The sequence below is a fragment of the Phyllobates terribilis genome, unplaced genomic scaffold (assembly GCF_046119375.1).
Source record: "Phyllobates terribilis strain yellow unplaced genomic scaffold, ASM4611937v1 Scaffold_14__1_contigs__length_39327217, whole genome shotgun sequence".
NCBI classification, from domain to species: domain Eukaryota; kingdom Metazoa; phylum Chordata; class Amphibia; order Anura; family Dendrobatidae; genus Phyllobates; species Phyllobates terribilis.
In genome coordinates this window covers 32,283,408-32,304,544 of record NW_027362774.1, presented here as the reverse complement: position 1 = coordinate 32,304,544, position 21,137 = coordinate 32,283,408, and the positions used below count along the sequence as shown (strand labels likewise).

The following is a 21,137-nucleotide window of genomic DNA, read 5'->3' as shown; positions in this document are numbered from 1 at the left end:
TTTTAAAACTAGGACAAAAATACATTTTGCCTGACACTGCGAGCAGTGCACTCCTAACTGAAGAGGGTCCCGCGGAGGATGGCATGTGGAGGGCAGCACAGCGCCCCCTTACTCTGTGCTGGGCCTTCACATGGGGCCCGATGAGAAAGTTTGGGGGCGCAGTGGGTCTGATGAATTTTCTGACCCCCCCGCCCCCTCAGTGAGTCCGGGACACACAGGGGGGTGACGGTCCAATGTGAATAACACAAAGACCTTGTAATATGGGGGTTCATCTGCTTAGCTTGTATCACTTGGACACCCCCCCGAGGGGAGGAGCTAAAATGGACACACCTCTTATTGGAGAAGCTCACCTATACAGACACCCTGAGGGGAGGAGCACACCTGTACACACACCCTGAGAGGAGGAGCACACCTGTACACACACCCTGAGAGGAGGAGCACACCTGTACACACACCCTGAGAGGAGGAGCACACCTGTACACACACCCTGAGAGGAGGAGCACACCTGTACACACACCCTGAGAGGAGGAGCACACCTGTACACACACCCTGAGAGGAGGAGCACACCTGTACACACACCCTGAGAGGAGGAGCACACCTGTACACACACCCTGAGAGGAGGAGCACACCTGTACACACACCCTGAGGGGAGGAGCACACCTGTACACACACCCTGAGGGGAGGAGCACACCTGTACAGCCCCTTAGGGGAGTAGCACACCTCTTGGAGGATGGAGCTCAACTGGACACACTCTCCTGAGGGAAAAGCTTTCCCGGACACACCTGAGGGGAGGAACAAACCTTAACATACTCCTCTGAGGGAGGAGCTCACCTAGACACACCTCTTAGAGGAGGAGCTCTTGTTGGCACACTGAACTGATGGAAGGAGCTCACCTGGACACAGCCGTGAGGGGAGGAGCTCACCTGGACACAGCCGTGAGGGGAGGAGCTCACCTGGACACAGCCGTGAGGGGAGGAGCTCACCTGGACACAGCCGTGAGGGGAGGAGCTCACCTGGACACAGCCGTGAGGGGAGGAGCTCACCTGGACACAGCCGTGAGGGGAGGAGCTCACCTGCAGACTCTGCTCGGGGCTATTAACCCTTCCTCCTCCTCCTCCGTCTCCTCCTCCTCCCGCGGTCGCTGCTGTCACTTGTCGCCTCCTCAGCAAATAACAAAGACTCCATTATCTCCAGAGTCTGCACCAGAGGAGAAGTCACCGCCATGAACGTCCTCCTGCTGCTACTGCCGGGTACGTGCGATACTGTCTGCTGAGCTGTGTATCTAATCCTCTCCTGTGTGATACTGTCTGCTGAGCTGTGTATCTAATCCTCTCCTGTGTGATACTGTCTGCGGAGCCGTGTATCTAATCCTATCCTGTGTGATACTGTCTGCTGAGCTGTGTATCTAATCCTCTACTGTGTGATACTGACTGCTGAGCCGTGTATCTAATCCTATCCTGTGTGATACTGACTGCTGAGCTGTGTATCTAATCCTCTCCTGTGTGATACTGTCTGCGGAGCCGTGTATCTAATCCTATCCTGTGTGATACTGACTGCTGAGCTGTGTATCTAATCCTCTCCTGTGTGATACTGTCTGCGGAGCCGTGTATCTAATCCTATCCTGTGTGATACTGACTGCTGAGCTGTGTATCTAATCCTCTCCTGTGTGATACTGTATGCTGAGCCGTGTATCTAATCCTATCCTGTGTGATACTGACTGCTGAGCCGTGTATCTAATCCTATCCTGTGTGATACTGACTGCTGAGCTGTGTATCTAATCCTCTCCTGTGTGATACTGTCTGCGGAGCCGTGTATCTAATCCTATCCTGTGTGATACTGACTGCTGAGCTGTGTATCTAATCCTCTCCTGTGTGATACTGTATGCTGAGCCGTGTATCTAATCCTATCCTGTGTGATACTGACTGCTGAGCTGTGTATCTAATCCTATCCTGTGTGATACTGACTGCTGAGCTGTGTATCTAATCCTTTCCTGTGTGATACTGTCTGCTGAGCCGTGTATCTAATCCTCTCCTGTGTGATACTGTCTGCTGAGCTGTGTATCTAATCCTCTCCTGTGTGATACTGTCTGCTGAGCCGTGTATCTAATCCTCTCCTGTGTGATACTGTCTGCTGAGCCGTGTATCTAATCCTCTCCTGTGTGATACTGTCTGCTGAGCCGTGTATCTAATCCTCTCCTGTGTGATACTGTCTGCTGAGCCGTGTATCTAATCCTATCCTGTGTGATACTGTCTGCTGAGCCGTGTATCTAATCCTATCCTGTGTGATACTGTCTGCTGAGCCGTGTATCTAATCCTCTCCTGTGTGATACTGTCTGCTGAGCCGTGTATCTAATCCTCTCCTGTGTGATACTGTCTGCTGAGCCGTGTATCTAATCCTCTCCTGTGTGATACTGTCTGCTGAGCCGTGTATCTAATCCTCTCCTGTGTGATACTGTCTGCTGAGCCGTGTATCTAATCCTCTCCTGTGTGATACTGTCTGCTGAGCCATGTAGTATCTAATCCTCTCCTGTGTGATACTGTCTGCTGAGCCGTGTATCTAATACTCTCCTGTGTGATACTGTCTGCTGAGCCGTGTATCTAATCCTCTCCTGTGTGATACTGTCTGCTGAGCTGTGTATCTAATCCTCTCCTGTGTGATACTGTCTGCTGAGCCGTGTATCTAATCCTCTCCTGTGTGATACTGACTGCTGAGCCGTGTATCTAATCCTATCCTGTGTGATACTGTCTGCTGAGCCGTGTATCTAATCCTCTCCTGTGTGATACTGTCTGCTGAGCTGTGTATCTAATCCTATCCTGTGTGATACTGTCTGCTGAGCCGTGTATCTAATCCTATCCTGTGTGATACTGACTGCTGAGCCGTGTATCTAATCCTATCCTGTGTGATACTGTCTGCTGAGCCGTGTATCTAATCCTCTCCTGTGTGATACTGTCTGCTGAGCCGTGTATCTAATCCTCTCCTGTGTGATACTGACTGCTGAGCCGTGTATCTAATCCTCTCCTGTGTGATACTGTCTGCTGAGCCGTGTATCTAATCCTCTCCTGTGTGATACTGTCTGCTGAGCCGTGTATCTAATCCTCTCCTGTGTGATACTGTCTGCTGAGCTGTGTATCTAATCCTCTCCTGTGTGATACTGTCTGCTGAGCCGTGTATCTAATCCTCTCCTGTGTGATACTGTCTGCTGAGCCGTGTATCTAATCCTTTCCTGTGTGATACTGACTGCTGAGCCGTGTATCTAATCCTCTCCTGTGTGATACTGACTGCTGAGCCGTGTATCTAATCCTCTCCTGTGTGATACTGACTGCTGAGCCGTGTATCTAATCCTCTCCTGTGTGATACTGACTGCTGAGCCGTGTATCTAATCCTATCCTGTGTGATACTGTCTGCTGAGCCGTGTATCTAATCCTCTCCTGTGTGATACTGTCTGCTGAGCCGTGTATCTAATCCTTTCCTGTGTGATACTGACTGCTGAGCCGTGTATCTAATCCTCTCCTGTGTGATACTGTCTGCTGAGCCGTGTATCTAATCCTTTCCTGTGTGATACTGACTGCTGAGCCGTGTATCTAATCCTTTCCTGTGTGATACTGACTGCTGAGCCGTGTATCTAATCCTCTCCTGTGTGATACTGTCTGCTGAGCCGTGTATCTAATCCTTTCCTGTGTGATACTGACTGCTGAGCCGTGTATCTAATCCTCTCCTGTGTGATACTGTCTGCTGAGCCGTGTATCTAATCCTCTCCTGTGTGATACTGTCTGCTGAGCCGTGTATCTAATCCTCTCCTGTGTGATACTGTCTGCTGAGCCGTGTATCTAATCCTATCCTGTGTGATACTGACTGCTGAGCCGTGTATCTAATCCCTTCCTGTGTGATACTGTCTGCTGAGCTGTGTATCTAATCCTCTCCTGTGTGATACTGTCTGCTGAGCCGTGTATCTAATCCTTTCCTGTGTGATACTGACTGCTGAGCCGTGTATCTAATCGTTTCCTGTGTGATACTGACTGCTGAGCTGTGTATCTAATCCTTTCCTGTGTGATACTGTCTGCTGAGCCGTGTATCTAATCCTCTCCTGTGTGATACTGTCTGCTGAGCCGTGTATCTAATCCTATCCTGTGTGATACTGTCTGCTGAGCCGTGTATCTAATCCTCTCCTGTGTGATACTGTCTGCTGAGCCGTGTATCTAATCCTTTCCTGTGTGATACTGACTGCTGAGCCGTGTATCTAATCCTTTCCTGTGTGATACTGACTGCTGAGCCGTGTATCTAATCCTCTCCTGTGTGATACTGACTGCTGAGCCGTGTATCTAATCCTATCCTGTGTGATACTGTCTGCTGAGCCGTGTATCTAATCCTCTCCTGTGTGATACTGTCTGCTGAGCAGTGTATCTAATCCTATCCTGTGTGATACTGTCTGCTGAGCCGTGTATCTAATCCTATCCTGTGTGATACTGTCTGCTGAGCCGTGTATCTAATCCTCTCCTGTGTGATACTGTCTGCTGAGCCGTGTATCTAATCCTCTCCTGTGTGATACTGTCTGCTGAGCTGTGTATCTAATCCTCTCCTGTGTGATACTGTCTGCTGAGCCGTGTATCTAATCCTCTCCTGTGTGATACTGTCTGCTGAGCCGTGTATCTAATCCTCTCCTGTGTGATACTGTCTGCTGAGCCGTGTATCTAATCCTCTTCTGTGTGATACTGTCTGCTGAGCCGTGTATCTAATCCTCTCCTGTGTGATACTGTCTGCTGAGCTGTGTATCTAATCCTATCCTGTGTGATACTGACTGCTGAGCCGTGTATCTAATCCTGTCCTGTGTGATACTGTCTGCTGAGCCGTGTATCTAATCCTCTCCTGTGTGATACTGTCTGCTGAGCCGTGTATCTAATCCTCTCCTGTGTGATACTGCCTGCTGAGCCGGGTATCTAATCCTATCCTGTGTGATACTGTCTGCTGAGCTGTGTATCTAATCCTATCCTGTGTGATACTGTCTGCTGAGCCGTGTATCTAATCCTCTCCTGTGTGATACTGTCTGCTGAGCCGTGTATCTAATCCTATCCTGTGTGATACTGTCTGCTGAGCCGTGTATCTAATCCTATCCTGTGTGATACTGTCTGCTGAGCCGTGTATCTAATCCTCTCCTGTGTGATACTGTCTGCTGAGCCGTGTATCTAATCCTCTCCTGTGTGATACTGTCTGCTGAGCTGTGTATCTAATCCTCTCCTGTGTGATACTGTCTGCTGAGCCGTGTATCTAATCCTATCCTGTGTGATACTGTCTGCTGAGCCGTGTATCTAATCCTCTCCTGTGTGATACTGCCTGCTGAGCCGGGTATCTAATCCTATCCTGTGTGATACTGTCTGCTGAGCCGTGTATCTAATCCTATCCTGTGTGATACTGTCTGCTGAGCCGTGTATCTAATCCTATCCTGTGTGACACTGACTGCTGAGCCGTGTATCTAATCCTCTCCTGTGTGATACTGTCTGCTGAGCCGTGTATCTAATCCTCTCCTGTGTGATACTGTCTGCTGAGCCGTGTATCTAATCCTCTCCTGTGTGATACTGTCTGCTGAGCCGTGTATCTAATCCTATCCTGTGTGATACTGTCTGCTGAGCCGTGTATCTAATCCCATCCTGTGTGATACTGTCTGCTGAGCCGTGTATCTAATCCTATCCTGTGTGATACTGTCTGCTGAGCCGTGTATCTAATCCCATCCTGAGTGATACTGCCTGCTGAGCCGTGTATCTAATCCTATCCTGTGTGATACTGTCTGCTGAGCTGTGTATCTAATCCTATCCTGTGTGATACTGTCTGCTGAGCCGTGTATCTAATCCTCTCCTGTGTGATACTGTCTGCTGAGCCGTGTATCTAATCCCATCCTGTGTGATACTGTCTGCTGAGCCGTGTATCTAATCCTATCCTGTGTGATACTGTCTGCTGAGCTGTGTATCTAATCCTATCCTGTGTGATACTGTCTGCTGAGACGTGTATCTAATCCTCTCCTGTGTGATACTGTCTGCTGAGCCGTGTATCTAATCCTCTCCTGTGTGATACTGTCTGCTGAGCCGTGTATCTAATCCTCTCCTGTGCGATACTGTCTGCTGAGCCGTGTATCTAATCCTCTCCTGTGTGATACTGTCTGCTGAGCCGTGTATCTAATCCTCTCCTGTGTGATACTGTCTGCTGAGCCGTGTATCTAATCCTCTCCTGTGCGATACTCTCTGCTGAGCCGTGTATCTAATCCTCTCCTGTGCGATACTGTCTGCTGAGCCGTGTATCTAATCCTCTCCTGTGTGATACTGTCTGCTGAGCTGTGTATCTAATCCTCTCCTGTGTGATACTGTCTGCTGAGCCGTGTATCTAATCCCATCCTGTGTGATACTGTCTGCTGAGCCGTGTATCTAATCCTATCCTGTGTGATACTGTCTGCTGAGCCGTGTATCTAATCCTCTCCTGTGTGATACTGTCTGCTGAGCCGTGTATCTAATCCTCTCCTGTGTGATACTGTCTGCTGAGCCGTGTATCTAATCCTCTCCTGTGTGATACTGACTGCTGAGCCGGGTATCTAATCCTATCCTGTGTGATACTGACTGCTGAGCCGTGTATCTAATCCTGTCCTGTGTGATACTGTCTTCTGAGCCGTGTATCTAATCCTCTCCTGTGTGATACTGTCTGCTGAGCCGTGTATCTAATCCTCTCCTGTGTGATACTGTCTGCTGAGCCGTGTATCTAATCCTCTCCTGTGTGATACTGTCTGCTGAGCCGTGTATCTAATCCTCTCCTGTGTGATACTGTCTGCTGAGCTGTGTATCTAATCCTCTTCTGTGTGATACTGTCTGCTGAGCCGTGTATCTAATCCTCTCCTGTGCGATACTGTCTGCTGAGCCGTGTATCTAATCCTCTCCTGTGCGATATTGACTGCTGAGCCGTGTATCTAATCCTCTCCTGTGTGATACTGTCTGCTGAGCCGTGTATCTAATCCTCTCCTGTGCGATACTGACTGCTGAGCCGTGTATCTAATCCTATCCTGTGCGATACTGTCTGCTGAGCCGTGTATCTAATCCTCTCCTGTGCGATACTGTCTGCTGAGCCGTGTATCTAATCCTCTCCTGTGCGATACTGTCTGCTGAGCCGTGTATCTAATCCTCTCCTGTGCGATACTGTCTGCTGAGCCGTGTATCTAATCCTCTCCTGTGTGATACTGTCTGCTGAGCCGTGTATCTAATCCTCTCCTGTGTGATACTGTCTGCTGAGCCGTGTATCTAATCCCATCCTGTGTGATACTGTCTGCTGAGCCGTGTATCTAATCCTATCCTGTGTGATACTGTCTGCTGAGCCGTGTATCTAATCCTCTCCTGTGTGATACTGTCTGCTGAGCCGTGTATCTAATCCTATCCTGTGCGATACTGTCTGCTGAGCCGTGTATCTAATCCTCTCCTGTGCGATACTGTCTGCTGAGCCGTGTATCTAATCCTCTCCTGTGTGATACTGTCTGCTGAGCCGTGTATCTAATCCCATCCTGTGTGATACTGTCTGCTGAGCCGTGTATCTAATCCTATCCTGTGTGATACTGTCTGCTGAGCCGTGTATCTAATCCTATCCTGTGTGATACTGTCTGCTGAGCCGTGTATCTAATCCTCTCCTGTGTGATACTGTCTTCTGAGCCGGGTATCTAATCCTATCCTGTGTGATACTGACTGCTGAGCCGTGTATCTAATCCTGTCCTGTGTGATACTGTCTTCTGAGCCGTGTATCTAATCCTGTCCTGTGTGATACTGTCTGCTGAGCCGTGTATCTAATCCTATCCTGTGTGATACTGACTGCTGAGCCGTGTATCTAATCCTATCCTGTGTGATACTGACTGCTGAGCCGTGTATCTAATCCTCTCCTGTGTGATACTGTCTTCTGAGCCGTGTATCTAATCCTCTCCTGTGTGATACTGTCTTCTGAGCCGTGTATCTAATCCTATCCTGTGTGATACTGTCTGCTGAGCCGTGTATCTAATCCCATCCTGTGTGATACTGTCTGCTGAGCCGTGTATCTAATCCTATCCTGTGTGATACTGTCTGCTGAGCCGTGTATCTAATCCTATCCTGTGTGATACTGTCTGCTGAGCCGTGTATCTAATCCTCTCCTGTGTGATACTGTCTTCTGAGCCGGGTATCTAATCCTATCCTGTGTGATACTGACTGCTGAGCCGTGTATCTAATCCTGTCCTGTGTGATACTGTCTTCTGAGCCGTGTATCTAATCCTGTCCTGTGTGATACTGTCTGCTGAGCCGTGTATCTAATCCTATCCTGTGTGATACTGACTGCTGAGCCGTGTATCTAATCCTATCCTGTGTGATACTGACTGCTGAGCCGTGTATCTAATCCTCTCCTGTGTGATACTGTCTTCTGAGCCGTGTATCTAATCCTCTCCTGTGTGATACTGTCTGCTGAGCCGTGTATCTAATCCTATCCTGTGTGATACTGACTGCTGAGCCGTGTATCTAATCCTTTCCTGTGTGATACTGTCTGCTGAGCCGTGTATCTAATCCTCTCCTGTGCGATACTGACTGCTGAGCTGTGTATCTAATCCTCTCCTGTGCGATACTGTCTGCTGAGCCGTGTATCTAATCCTCTCCTGTGCGATACTGTCTGCTGAGCCGTGTATCTAATCCTCTCCTGTGTGATACTGTCTGCTGAGCCGTGTATCTAATCCTCTCCTGTGCGATACTGTCTGCTGAGCCGTGTATCTAATCCTCTCCTGTGTGATACTGTCTGCTGAGCCGTGTATCTAATCCTCTCCTGTGTGATACTGTCTGCTGAGCCGTGTATCTAATCCTCTCCTGTGTGACACTGTCTTCTGAGCCGGGTATCTAATCCTATCCTGTGTGATACTGACTGCTGAGCCGTGTATCTAATCCTCTCCTGTGTGATACTGTCTGCTGAGCCGTGTATCTAATCCTCTCCTGTGTGATACTGTCTGCTGAGCCGTGTATCTAATCCTCTCCTGTGTGATACTGTCTGCTGAGCCGTGTATCTAATCCTCTCCTGTGTGATACTGTCTGCTGAGCCGTGTATCTAATCCTCTTCTGTGTGATACTGACTGCTCAGCCGTGTATCTAATCCTCTCCTGTGCGATACTGTCTGCTGAGCCGTGTATCTAATCCTCTCCTGTGCGATATTGACTGCTGAGCCGTGTATCTAATCCTATCCTGTGTGATACTGTCTGCTGAGCCGTGTATCTAATCCTCTCCTGTGCGATACTGACTGCTGAGCCGTGTATCTAATCCTATCCTGTGCGATACTGTCTGCTGAGCCGTGTATCTAATCCTCTCCTGTGCGATACTGTCTGCTGAGCCGTGTATCTAATCCTCTCCTGTGCGATACTGTCTGCTGAGCCGTGTATCTAATCCCATCCTGTGTGATACTGTCTGCTGAGCCGTGTATCTAATCCTATCCTGTGTGATACTGTCTGCTGAGCCGTGTATCTAATCCTCTCCTGTGTGATACTGTCTGCTGAGCCGTGTATCTAATCCTCTCCTGTGTGATACTGTCTTCTGAGCTGGGTATCTAATCCTATCCTGTGTGATACTGACTGCTGAGCCGTGTATCTAATCCTGTCCTGTGTGATACTGTCTTCTGAGCCGTGTATCTAATCCTCTCCTGTGTGATACTGTCTGCTGAGCCGGGTATCTAATCCTATCCTGTGTGATACTGACTGCTGAGCCGTGTATCTAATCCTCTCCTGTGTGATACAGTCTGCTGAGCTGTGTATCTAATCCTCTCCTGTGTGATACTGTCTTCTGAGCCGTGTATCTAATCCTCTCCTGTGTGATACTGTCTTCTGAGCCGTGTATCTAATCCTCTCCTGTGTGATACTGTCTGCTGAGCCGTGTATCTAATCCTATCCTGTGTGATACTGACTGCTGAGCCGTGTATCTAATCCTCTCCTGTGTGATACTGTCTGCTGAGCCGTGTATCTAATCCTCTCCTGTGTGATACTGACTGCTGAGCTGTGTATCTAATCCTCTCCTGTGTGATACTGTCTGCTGAGCCGTGTATCTAATCCTCTCCTGTGTGATACTGTCTGCTGAGCCGTGTATCTAATCCTATCCTGTGTGATACTGACTGCTGAGCCGTGTATCTAATCCTCTCCTGTGTGATACTGTCTGCTGAGCTGTGTATCTAATCCTCTCCTGTGTGATACTGACTGCTGAGCCGTGTATCTAATCCTCTCCTGTGTGATACTGTCTGCTGAGCCGTGTATCTAATCCTCTCCTGTGTGATACTGTCTGCTGAGCTGTGTATCTAATCCTCTCCTGTGTGATACTGTCTGCTGAGCTGTGTATCTAATCCTCTCCTGTGTGATACTGTCTGCTGAGCTGTGTATCTAATCCTCTCCTGTGTGATACTGTCTGCTGAGCCGTGTATCTAATCCTCTCCTGTGTGATACTGACTGCTGAGTCGTGTATCTAATCCTCTCCTGTGTGATACTGTCTGCTGAGTCGTGTATCTAATCCTCTCCTGTGTGATACTGTCTGCTGAGCCGTGTATCTAATCCTCTTCTGTGGGATACTGCCTGCTGAGCCGTGTATCTAATCCTCTCCTGTGGGATACTGCCTGCTGAGCCGTGTATCTAATCCTCTCCTGTGCGATACTGACTGCTGAGCCGTGTATCTAATCCTCTCCTGTGGGATACTGCCTGCTGAGCCGTGTATCTAATCCTCTCCTGTGGGATACTGCCTGCTGAGCCGTGTATCTAATCCTCTCCTGTGCGATACTGACTGCTGAGCCGTGTATCTAATCCTCTCCTGTGGGATACTGTCTGCTGAGCCGTGTATCTAATCCTCTCCTGTGGGATACTGTCTGCTGAGCCGTGTATCTAATCCTCTCCTGTGGGATACTGACTGCTGAGCTGTGTATCTAATCCTCTCCTGTGGGATACTGCCTGCTGAGCCGTGTATCTAATCCTCTCCTGTGCGATACTGACTGCTGAGCCGTGTATCTAATCCTCTCCTGTGGGATACTGTCTGCTGAGCCGTGTATCTAATCCTCTCCTGTGGGATACTGTCTGCTGAGCCGTGTATCTAATCCTCTCCTGTGGGATACTGACTGCTGAGCTGTGTATCTAATCCTCTCCTGTGTGATACTGACTGCTGAGCCGTGTATCTAATCCTCTCCTGTGCGATACTGACTGCTGAGCCGTGTATCTAATCCTCTCCTGTGGGATACTGCCTGCTGAGCCGTGTATCTAATCCTCTCCTGTGGGATACTGCCTGCTGAGCCGTGTATCTAATCCTCTCCTGTGCGATACTGACTGCTGAGCCGTGTATCTAATCCTCTCCTGTGGGATACTGCCTGCTGAGCCGTGTATCTAATCCTCTCCTGTGGGATACTGCCTGCTGAGCCGTGTATCTAATCCTCTCCTGTGGGATACTGTCTGCTGAGCCGTGTATCTAATCCTCTCCTGTGCGATACTGACTGCTGAGCCGTGTATCTAATCCTCTCCTGTGGGATACTGTCTGCTGAGCCGTGTATCTAATCCTCTCCTGTGGGATACTGTCTGCTGAGCCGTGTATCTAATCCTCTCCTGTGGGATACTGTCTGCTGAGCCGTGTATCTAATCCTCTCCTGTGTGATACTGCCTGCTGAGCCGTGTATCTAATCCTCTCCTGTGCGATACTGACTGCTGAGCCGTGTATCTAATCCTCTCCTGTGGGATACTGCCTGCTGAGCCGTGTATCTAATCCTCTCCTGTGGGATACTGCCTGCTGAGCCGTGTATCTAATCCTCTCCTGTGTGATACTGTCTGCTGAGCCGTGTATCTAATCCTCTCCTGTGCGATACTGACTGCTGAGCCGTGTATCTAATCCTCTCCTGTGGGATACTGCCTGCTGAGCCGTGTATCTAATCCTCTCCTGTGGGATACTGCCTGCTGAGCCGTGTATCTAATCCTCTCCTGTGTGATACTGTCTGCTGAGCCGTGTATCTAATCCTCTCCTGTGCGATACTGACTGCTGAGCCGTGTATCTAATCCTCTCCTGTGCGATACTGACTGCTGAGCCGTGTATCTAATCCTCTCCTGTGGGATACTGTCTGCTGAGCCGTGTATCTAATCCTCTCCTGTGGGATACTGACTGCTGAGCTGTGTATCTAATCCTATCCTGTGTGATACTGTCTGCTGAGCCGTGTATCTAATCCTCTCCTGTGTGATACTGTCTGCTGAGCTGTGTATCTAATCCTCTCCTGTGTGATACCGTCTGCTGAGCTGTGTATCTAATCCTCTCCTGTGTGATACTGTCTGCCGAGCCGTGTATCTAATCCTCTCCTGTGTGATACTGCCTGCTGAGCCGTGTATCTAATCCTCTCCTGTGCGATACTGACTGCTGAGCCGTGTATCTAATCCTCTCCTGTGCGATACTGACTGCTGAGCCGTGTATCTAATCCTCTCCTGTGGGATACTGACTGCTGAGCTGTGTATCTAATCCTCTCCTGTGTGATACTGACTGCTGAGCTGTGTATCTAATCCTCTCCTGTGGGATACTGACTGCTGAGCTGTGTATCTAATCCTCTCCTGTGGGATACTGACTGCTGAGCTGTGTATCTAATCCTCTCCTGTGTGATACTGCCTGCTGAGCCGTGTATCTAATCCTCTCCTGTGCGATACTGACTGCTGAGCCGTGTATCTAATCCTCTCCTGTGGGATACTGCCTGCTGAGCCGTGTATCTAATCCTCTCCTGTGGGATACTGCCTGCTGAGCCGTGTATCTAATCCTATCCTGTGTGATACTGTCTGCTGAGCCGTGTATCTAATCCTATCCTGTGTGATACTGACTGCTGAGCCGTGTATCTAATCCTCTGCTGTGTGATACTGACTGCTGAGCCGTGTATCTAATCCTCTCCTGTGCGATACTGACTGCTGAGCCGTGTATCTAATCCTCTCCTGTGGGATACTGCCTGCTGAGCCGTGTATCTAATCCTCTCCTGTGGGATACTGCCTGCTGAGCCGTGTATCTAATCCTCTCCTGTGGGATACTGTCTGCTGAGCCGTGTATCTAATCCTCTCCTGTGCGATACTGACTGCTGAGCCGTGTATCTAATCCTCTCCTGTGGGATACTGTCTGCTGAGCCGTGTATCTAATCCTCTCCTGTGGGATACTGTCTGCTGAGCCGTGTATCTAATCCTCTCCTGTGGGATACTGACTGCTGAGCCGTGTATCTAATCCTCTCCTGTGTGATACTGCCTGCTGAGCCGTGTATCTAATCCTCTCCTGTGCGATACTGACTGCTGAGCCGTGTATCTAATCCTCTCCTGTGGGATACTGCCTGCTGAGCCGTGTATCTAATCCTCTCCTGTGGGATACTGCCTGCTGAGCCGTGTATCTAATCCTATCCTGTGGGATACTGACTGCTGAGCCGTGTATCTAATCCTCTCGTGTGTGATACTGTCTGCTGAGCCGTGTATCTAATCCTCTCCTGTGTGATACTGTCTGCTGAGCCGTGTATCTAATCCTCTCCTGTGTGATACTGCCTGCTGAGCCGTGTATCTAATCCTATCCTGTGTGATACTGTCTGCTGAGCCGTGTATCTAATCCTCTCCTGTGCGATACTGACTGCTGAGCCGTGTATCTAATCCTCTCCTGTGGGATACTGCCTGCTGAGCCGTGTATCTAATCCTCTCCTGTGGGATACTGACTGCTGAGCCGTGTATCTAATCCTCTCCTGTGTGATACTGTCTGCTGAGCCGTGTATCTAATCCTCTCCTGTGGGATACTGCCTGCTGAGCCGTGTATCTAATCCTCTCCTGTGCGATACTGACTGCTGAGCCGTGTATCTAATCCTCTCCTGTGGGATACTGTCTGCTGAGCCGTGTATCTAATCCTCTCCTGTGTGATACTGTCTGCTGAGCCGTGTATCTAATCCTCTCCTGTGGGATACTGACTGCTGAGCTGTGTATCTAATCCTCTCCTGTGTGATACTGTCTGCTGAGCAGTGTATCTAATCCTCTCCTGTGTGATACTGTCTGCTGAGCCGTGTATCTAATCCTCTCCTGTGTGATACTGTCTGCTGAGCCGTGTATCTAATCCTCTCCTGTGTGATACTGTCTGCTGAGCCGTGTATCTAATCCTCTCCTGTGGGATACTGTCTGCTGAGCCGGGTATCTAATCCTATCCTGTGGGATACAGGCTGAGATAGCACCTCTTGCTGTAGATCTCTGGTGACTGCGGTGAATTCTGTGATGTTTTATATGAAACCTTCACCTGAAACTTCTCGATCTGACTATACCCTCCCCCCTCCCCCACTGCAGTCCTTTGCCAGGGACGTGCAGCATCTCAATCCATCTCCATTCTTCTCTTCCATCCTCCATTCTTCTCTTCCATCCTCCTTCCTCCTCTTCCATCCTCCTTCCTCTTCCATCCTCCTTCCTCCTCTTCCATCCTCCTTCCTCCTCTTCCATCCTCCTTCCTCTTCCATCCTCCTTCCTCTTCCATCCTCCTTCCTCTTCCATCCTCCTTCCTCTTCCATCCTCCTTCCTCTTCCATCCTCCTTCCTCTTCCTCTTCCATCCTCCTTCCTCTTCCATCCTCCTTCCTCCTCTTCCATCCTCCTTCCTCTTCCATCCTCCTTCCTCTTCCATCCTCCTTCCTCTTCCATCCTCCTTCCTCTTCCATCCTCCTTCCTCTTCCATCCTCCTTCTTCTTCCATCCTCCTTCCTCTTCCATCCTCCTTCCTCTTCCATCCTCCTTCCTCTTCCATCCTCCTTCCTCTTCCTCTTCCATCCTCCTTCCTCTTCCTCTTCCATCCTCCTCCTTCCTCTTCCTCTTCCATCCTCCTCCTTCCTCTTCCTCTCCATCCTTCCTCTTCCCTCTCCATCCTCCTCCTTCCTCTTCCCTCACCATCCTCCTCCTTCCTCTTCCCTCTCCATCCTCCTCCTTCCTCTTCCCTCTCCATCCTCCTCCTTCCTCTTCCCTCTCCATCCTCCTCCTTCCTCTTCCCTCTCCATCCTCCTTCCTCTTCCTCTCCATCCTCCTCCTTCCTCTTCCCTCTCCATCCTCCTCCTTCCTCTTCCCTCTCCATCCTCCTCCTTCCTCTTCCCTCTCCATCCTCCTCCTTCCTCTTCCCTCTCCATCCTCCATCCTCCTCTTCCCTCTCCATCTTCCATACTGGGTGTAATTCTCAGTACATGTATTATTCTGTATACAGTGCCTTGAAAAGTCTTCATATCCCGTGAAATTTTTCACTTTACACCAACAAGCAAATGTATTTTATTGTTATTTTATTTCATACAACACACAGTAGCAAGTATCTGTGACTGTGAATCTGAGAATTTTGAGGTGCATTTGTATTCAGCCCCCTGTAGTCTGAACCCTCTAAATAAAGTGAGTGACCAATTGCCCCCAGATCTCACATAATTAGCACATTGCGTCCACCTGGGTGTGATTTCTTCTCAGTATAACCACAGCTGTTCTGTGAAGGCCTCAGAGGTTTGAGTGAGAACATTAGGGATCAAACAGCCTCATGAAACCAAGGAGCACACCAGACAAGTCAGGGATAAAGTGGTGGAGAAGAGTAAAGCAAGGTGTGACGACACAGCTTATAATCTTAATCAGCCAGAAGGTTAGGTTTGTTAAATCAAGAGAAATACACTATTATGTTTGTGTTGACTTGTAAATGTATGTGTATTTCTGTGGCTGGTCAAGAAGGACATACTATTTTATGTGTATAAAACTGAATGTTTACTTCTCTTCGTTTGGAACCAAACAATGATGTTTGGTAATATGTGAATGACATATTGTACTATGCCAGCTAGATGTTGATTTGAAAAGCAGTATGGATACAAACTATGCAAGTTGATAAAATGCTCAACAATGAATCATGAGCCCCTTCCACCTTCATCCCTGACCCTTGACCTGTGAATGATGACCTTACACAGATCTAAATATAAACCAGGATGTCTCTAGTGCTGCAAGCAGAATCAAGGAGAATCAAAGATCAGGCTCTCTTCAGACCATCAGCTTGGTAGCATGGCTCCATCCAGAGAGACACAGATCTGGATTCTACAGGATTCCAGCCCTGACTGTAAGGATACGGATCTGCTCCACTGACCATCAGAGAACCCATGGATACATTTGGGGTTGACAGGCTGGGACGATGAAGTCACCTGGCTCCATGGATAAGTTGTTTGGGGTTGCCAGGAGGGACCCACCGGTCATCTGGCCCCATGGAAACTCTCGGAGAGGCCAGGGTGGGACCCTCGGGTCTCCTGGCCTTGTAACTCGATGGATTGTCAGCTTCCTAAGCTTGCCGCTACCTTCTCTCTGTAGGGGTCCGCCAGAAGCGGGGGGCCACTGGTTGAAGTCTCCAAAGTCGCAGCTGTTCTATCCCAGGCGGGTGGAGGAGGAAGGGTGAGACTGTGTAATGTTCCACCATCTTGGGTATTTGCTGGGACTGTTCTGTGTGTTTATTGTCCGCTTTGTGGGTCAGTAAAGTATTAACACGCTGTTTACCCTCACCCTGTGTTGTCTGAGTGATATTCTGCCCACGGAAGACCCCGGGTCCTCACACAGGGTTAGGTTATAAAAGAAATAAATAACGCAAGCTCTGAACATCTCACAGAGCACTGTGCAATCCATCATCCAAAAATGGAAGGAATACGACACAATTGCAAACCTACCAAGACATGGCGTCCACCTACACTACCAACAAGGCCGATCCGCAGCTCAGGGGGAGAATCTGTCCTCAGGATAACTATTAGGCCATGTTCACACGTTCAGTATTCGGTCAGTATTTTCCAGCAGTATTTGTAAGCTAAAACCAGGAGATGGTGGATAAATACAGAATTGGTGACTTGTTTCTATTAGACTTTTCCTCTAATGTTCCTCTCCTGGTTTTGGCTCCTGAGAAAAAATACTGACCATATACTGAACGTGTGAATGTGACCTTAGTCAGACACTATAGCAATATGGCCTTTATGGAAGAGCGGCAAGAAGAAAGCCATAAGCATCCTGCTGTGGGGAGACTTATCTCCAGCAGGGGCAGGGAAGCTGCTCAGAGGTGATGGGAAGATGGATGGAGCTAAATACAGGACAATCCTGGAGGAAAACCTGTCAGAGGCTGCAGAAGACCCGAGACCGGGGCGTAGGTTCACCTTCCAGCAGGACAACAACCCCCAACATCCTGCAGAGCCACAATGGAGGGTTTAGATCAGAGCATATTCCTGTGTGTGAACGGCACAGTCACCGTCCAGACCCGAATCCCAGAGAATCTGTGACAAGACGGGAAAATCACCGATCACAGACGTCTCCATCCAATCACTGAGCGAGAGCGCGGGGGCAAAGCTGGAGAGACAGACCCCAAAAGACGGCGGAGAGACAGACCCCAAAAGACTGCAGCAGAGAAAGCTGGAGAGACAGACCCCAAAAGACTGCAGCGAAAGGTGGAGAGACAGACTCCAAAAGACTGCAGAGAAAGCTGGAGAGACAGACCCCAAAAGACTGCAGCGAAAGCTGGAGAGACAGACCCCAAAAGACTGCAGAGGAAGCTGGAGAGACAGACCCCAAAAGACTGCAGAGAGAGGCGGAGAGACAGACCCCAAAAGACTGCAGAGGAAGCTGGAGAGACAGACCCCAAAAGACTGCAGAGGAAGCTGGAGAGACAGACCCCAAAAGACTGCAGCGAAAGCTGGAGAGACAGACTCAAAAAGACTGCAGAGAAAGCTGGAGAGACAGACCCCAAAAGACTGCAGCGAAAGGTGGAGAGACAGACTCCAAAAGACTGCAGAGAAAGGTGGAGAGACAGACCCCAAAAGACTGCAGAGGAAGCTGGAGAGACAGACCCCAAACACTGCAGCGAAAGCTGGAGAGACAGACCCCAAAAGACTGCAGAGGAAGCTGGAGAGACAGACCCCAAAAGACTGCAGCGAAAGGTGGAGAGACAGACTCCAAAAGACTGCAGAGAAAGTTGGAGAGACAGACCCCAAAAGACTGCAGAGGAAGCTGGAGAGACAGACCCCAAAAGACTGCAGAGGAAGCTGGAGAGACAGACCCCAAAACACTGCAGCGAAAGCTGGAGAGACAGACCCCAAAACACTGCAGGGGAAGCTGGAGAGACAGACCCCAAAAGACTGCAGAGGAAGCTGGAGAGACAGACCCCAAAAGACTGCAGCGAAAGGTGGAGAGACAGACCCCAAAAGACTGCAGCGAAAGGTGGAGAGACAGACCCCAAAAGACTGCAGCGAAAGGTGGAGAGACAGACCCCAAAAGACTGCAGCGAAAGCTGGAGAGACAGACCCCAAAAGACTGCAGAGGAAGCTGGAGAGACAGACCCCAAAAGACTGCAGAGGAAGCTGGAGAGACAGACCCCAAAAGACTGCAGGGAGAGAAAGCTGGAGAGACAGACCCCAAAAGACTGCAGCGAAAGGTGGAGAGACAGACCCCAAAAGACTGCAGAGGAAGCTGGAGAGACAGACCCCAAAAGACTGCAGAGGAAGCTGGAGAGACAGTCCCCAAAAGACTGCAGCGAAAGGTGGAGAGACAGACTCCAAAAGACTGCAGAGAAAGCTGGAGAGACAGACCCCAAAAGACTGCAGAGGAAGCTGGAGAGACAGACCCCAAAAGACTGCAGAGGAAGCTGGAGAGACAGACCCCAAAAGACTGCAGAGGAAGCTGGAGAGACAGACCCCAAAAGACTGCAGAGGAAGCTGGAGAGACAGACCCCAAAAGACTGCAGAGGAAGCTGGAGAGACAGACCCCAAAAGACTGCAGAGGAAGCTGGAGAGACAGACCCCAAAAGACTGCAGGGAGAGAAAGCTGGAGAGACAGACCCCAAAAGACTGCAGGGAGAGCAAGCTGGAGAGACAGACCCCAAAAGACTGCAGGGAGAGCAAGCTGGAGAGACAGACGCCAAAAGACTGCAGGGAGAGCAAGCTGGAGAGACAGACGCCAAAAGACTGCAGAGGAAGCTGGAGAGACAGACCCCAAGATACTGCAGGGAGAGAAAGCTGGAGAGACAGACCCCAAGATACTGCAGGGAGAGAAAGCTGAAGAGACAGACCCCAAGATACTGCAGGGAGAGAAAGCTGGAGAGACAGACCCCAAGATACTGCAGGGAGAGAAAGCTGGAGAGACAGACCCCAAGATACTGCAGGGAGAGAAAGCTGGAGAGACAGACCCCAAGATACTGCAGGGAGAGAAAGCTGGAGAGACAGACCCCAAGATACTGCAGGGAGAGAAAGCTGGAGAGACAGACCCCAAAAGACTGCAGGGAGAGAAAGCTGGAGAGACAGACCCCAAAAGACTGCAGAGGAAGCTGGAGAGACAGACCCCAAAACACTGCAGCGAAAGCTGGAGAGACAGACCCCAAAAGACTGCAGGGAGAGCAAGCTGGAGAGACAGACCCCAAAAGACTGCAGGGAGAGCAAGCTGGAGAGACAGACCCCAAAAGACTGCAGGGAGAGAAAGCTGGAGAGACAGACCCCAAGATACTGCAGGGAGAGAAAGCTGGAGAGACAGACCCCAAAAGACTGCAGGGAGAGAAAGCTGGAGAGACAGACCCCAAGATACTGCAGGGAGAGAAAGCTGGAGAGACAGACCCCAAAAGACTGCAGGGAGAGAAAGCTGGAGAGACAGACCCCAAAAGACTGCAGGGAGAGAAAGCTGGAGAGACAGACCCCAAAAGACTGCAGGGAGAGCAAGCTGGAGAGACAGACCCCAAAAGACTGCAGGGAGAGCAAGCTGGAGAGACAGACCCCAAAAGACTGCAGGGAGAGAAAGCTGGAGAGACAGACCCCAAGATACTGCAGGGAGAGAAAGCTGGAGAGACAGACCCCAAAAGACTGCAGGGAGAGAAAGCTGGAGAGACAGACCCCAAGATACTGCAGGGAGAGAAGGCTGGAGAGACAGACCCCAAAAGACTGCAGGGAGAGAAAGCTGGAGAGACAGACCCCAAAAGACTGCAGGGAGAGCAAGCTGGAGAGACAGACCCCAAAAGACTGCAGGGAGAGCAAGCTGGAGAGACAGACCCCAAAAGACTGCAGGGAGAGAAAGCTGGAGAGACAGACCCCAAGATACTGCAGGGAGGGAAAGCTGGAGAGACAGACCCCAAAAGACTGCAGGGAGAGAAAGCTGGAGAGACAGACCCCAAGATACTGCAGGGAGAGAAAGCTGGAGAGACAGACCCCAAGATACTGCAGGGAGAGAAAGCTGGAGAGACAAACCCCAAGATACTGCAGGGAGAGAAAGCTGGAGAGACAGACCCCAAAAGACTGCAGGGAGAGAAAGCTGGAGAGACAGACCCCAAAAGACTGCAGAGGAAGCTGGAGAGACAGACCCCAAAAGACTGCAGGGAGAGAAAGCTGGAGAGACAGACCCCAAAAGACTGCAGGGAGAGCAAGCTGGAGAGACAGACCCCAAAAGACTGCAGGGAGAGAAAGCTGGAGAGACAGACCCCAAGATACTGCAGGGAGAGAAAGCTGGAGAGACAGACCCCAAAAGACTGCAGGGAGAGAAAGCTGGAGAGACAGACCCCAAGATACTGCAGGGAGAGAAAGCTGGAGAGACAGACCCCAAAAGACTGCAGGGAGAGAAAGCTGGAGAGACAGACCCCAAAAGACTGCAGGGAGAGCAAGCTGGAGAGACAGACCCCAAAAGACTGCAGGGAGAGAAAGCTGGAGAGACAGACCCCAAAAGACTGCAGGGAGAGCAAGCTGGAGAGACAGACCCCAAGATACTGCAGGGAGAGAAAGCTGGAGAGACAGACCCCAAAAGACTGCAGGGAGAGAAAGCTGAAGAGACAGACCCCAAGATACTGCAGGGAGAGAAAGCTGGAGAGACAGACCCCAAAAGACTGCAGGGAGAGAAAGCTGGAGAGACAGACCCCAAAAGACTGCAGGGAGAGCAAGCTGGAGAGACAGACCCCAAAAGACTGCAGGGAGAGCAAGCTGGAGAGACAGACCCCAAAAGACTGCAGGGAGAGCAAGCTGGAGAGACAGACCCCAAAAGACTGCAGGGAGAGCAAGCTGGAGAGACAGACGCCAAAAGACTGCAGGGAGAGCAAGCTGGAGAGACAGACGCCAAAAGACTGCAGGGAGAGAAAGCTGGAGAGACAGACCCCAAGATACTGCAGGGAGAGAAAGCTGGAGAG

General features: G+C 50.1%; 1 protein-coding gene across 1 annotated transcript in view; it reads left to right on the top strand.

Moving 5' to 3' along the window:
• The first annotated feature begins 831 nt into the window (after positions 1-831).
• LOC141175888 (adhesion G-protein coupled receptor G1-like) overlaps positions 832-21,137 on the top strand; it is an 86,492-nt gene continuing 66,186 nt past the window's right edge. The window contains exon 1 of the mRNA XM_073659868.1: positions 832-1,250. Within this exon, the coding sequence (XP_073515969.1) occupies positions 1,223-1,250 (28 nt within the window). The 5' untranslated portion in view covers positions 832-1,222. The remainder of the gene's footprint in view (positions 1,251-21,137) is intronic.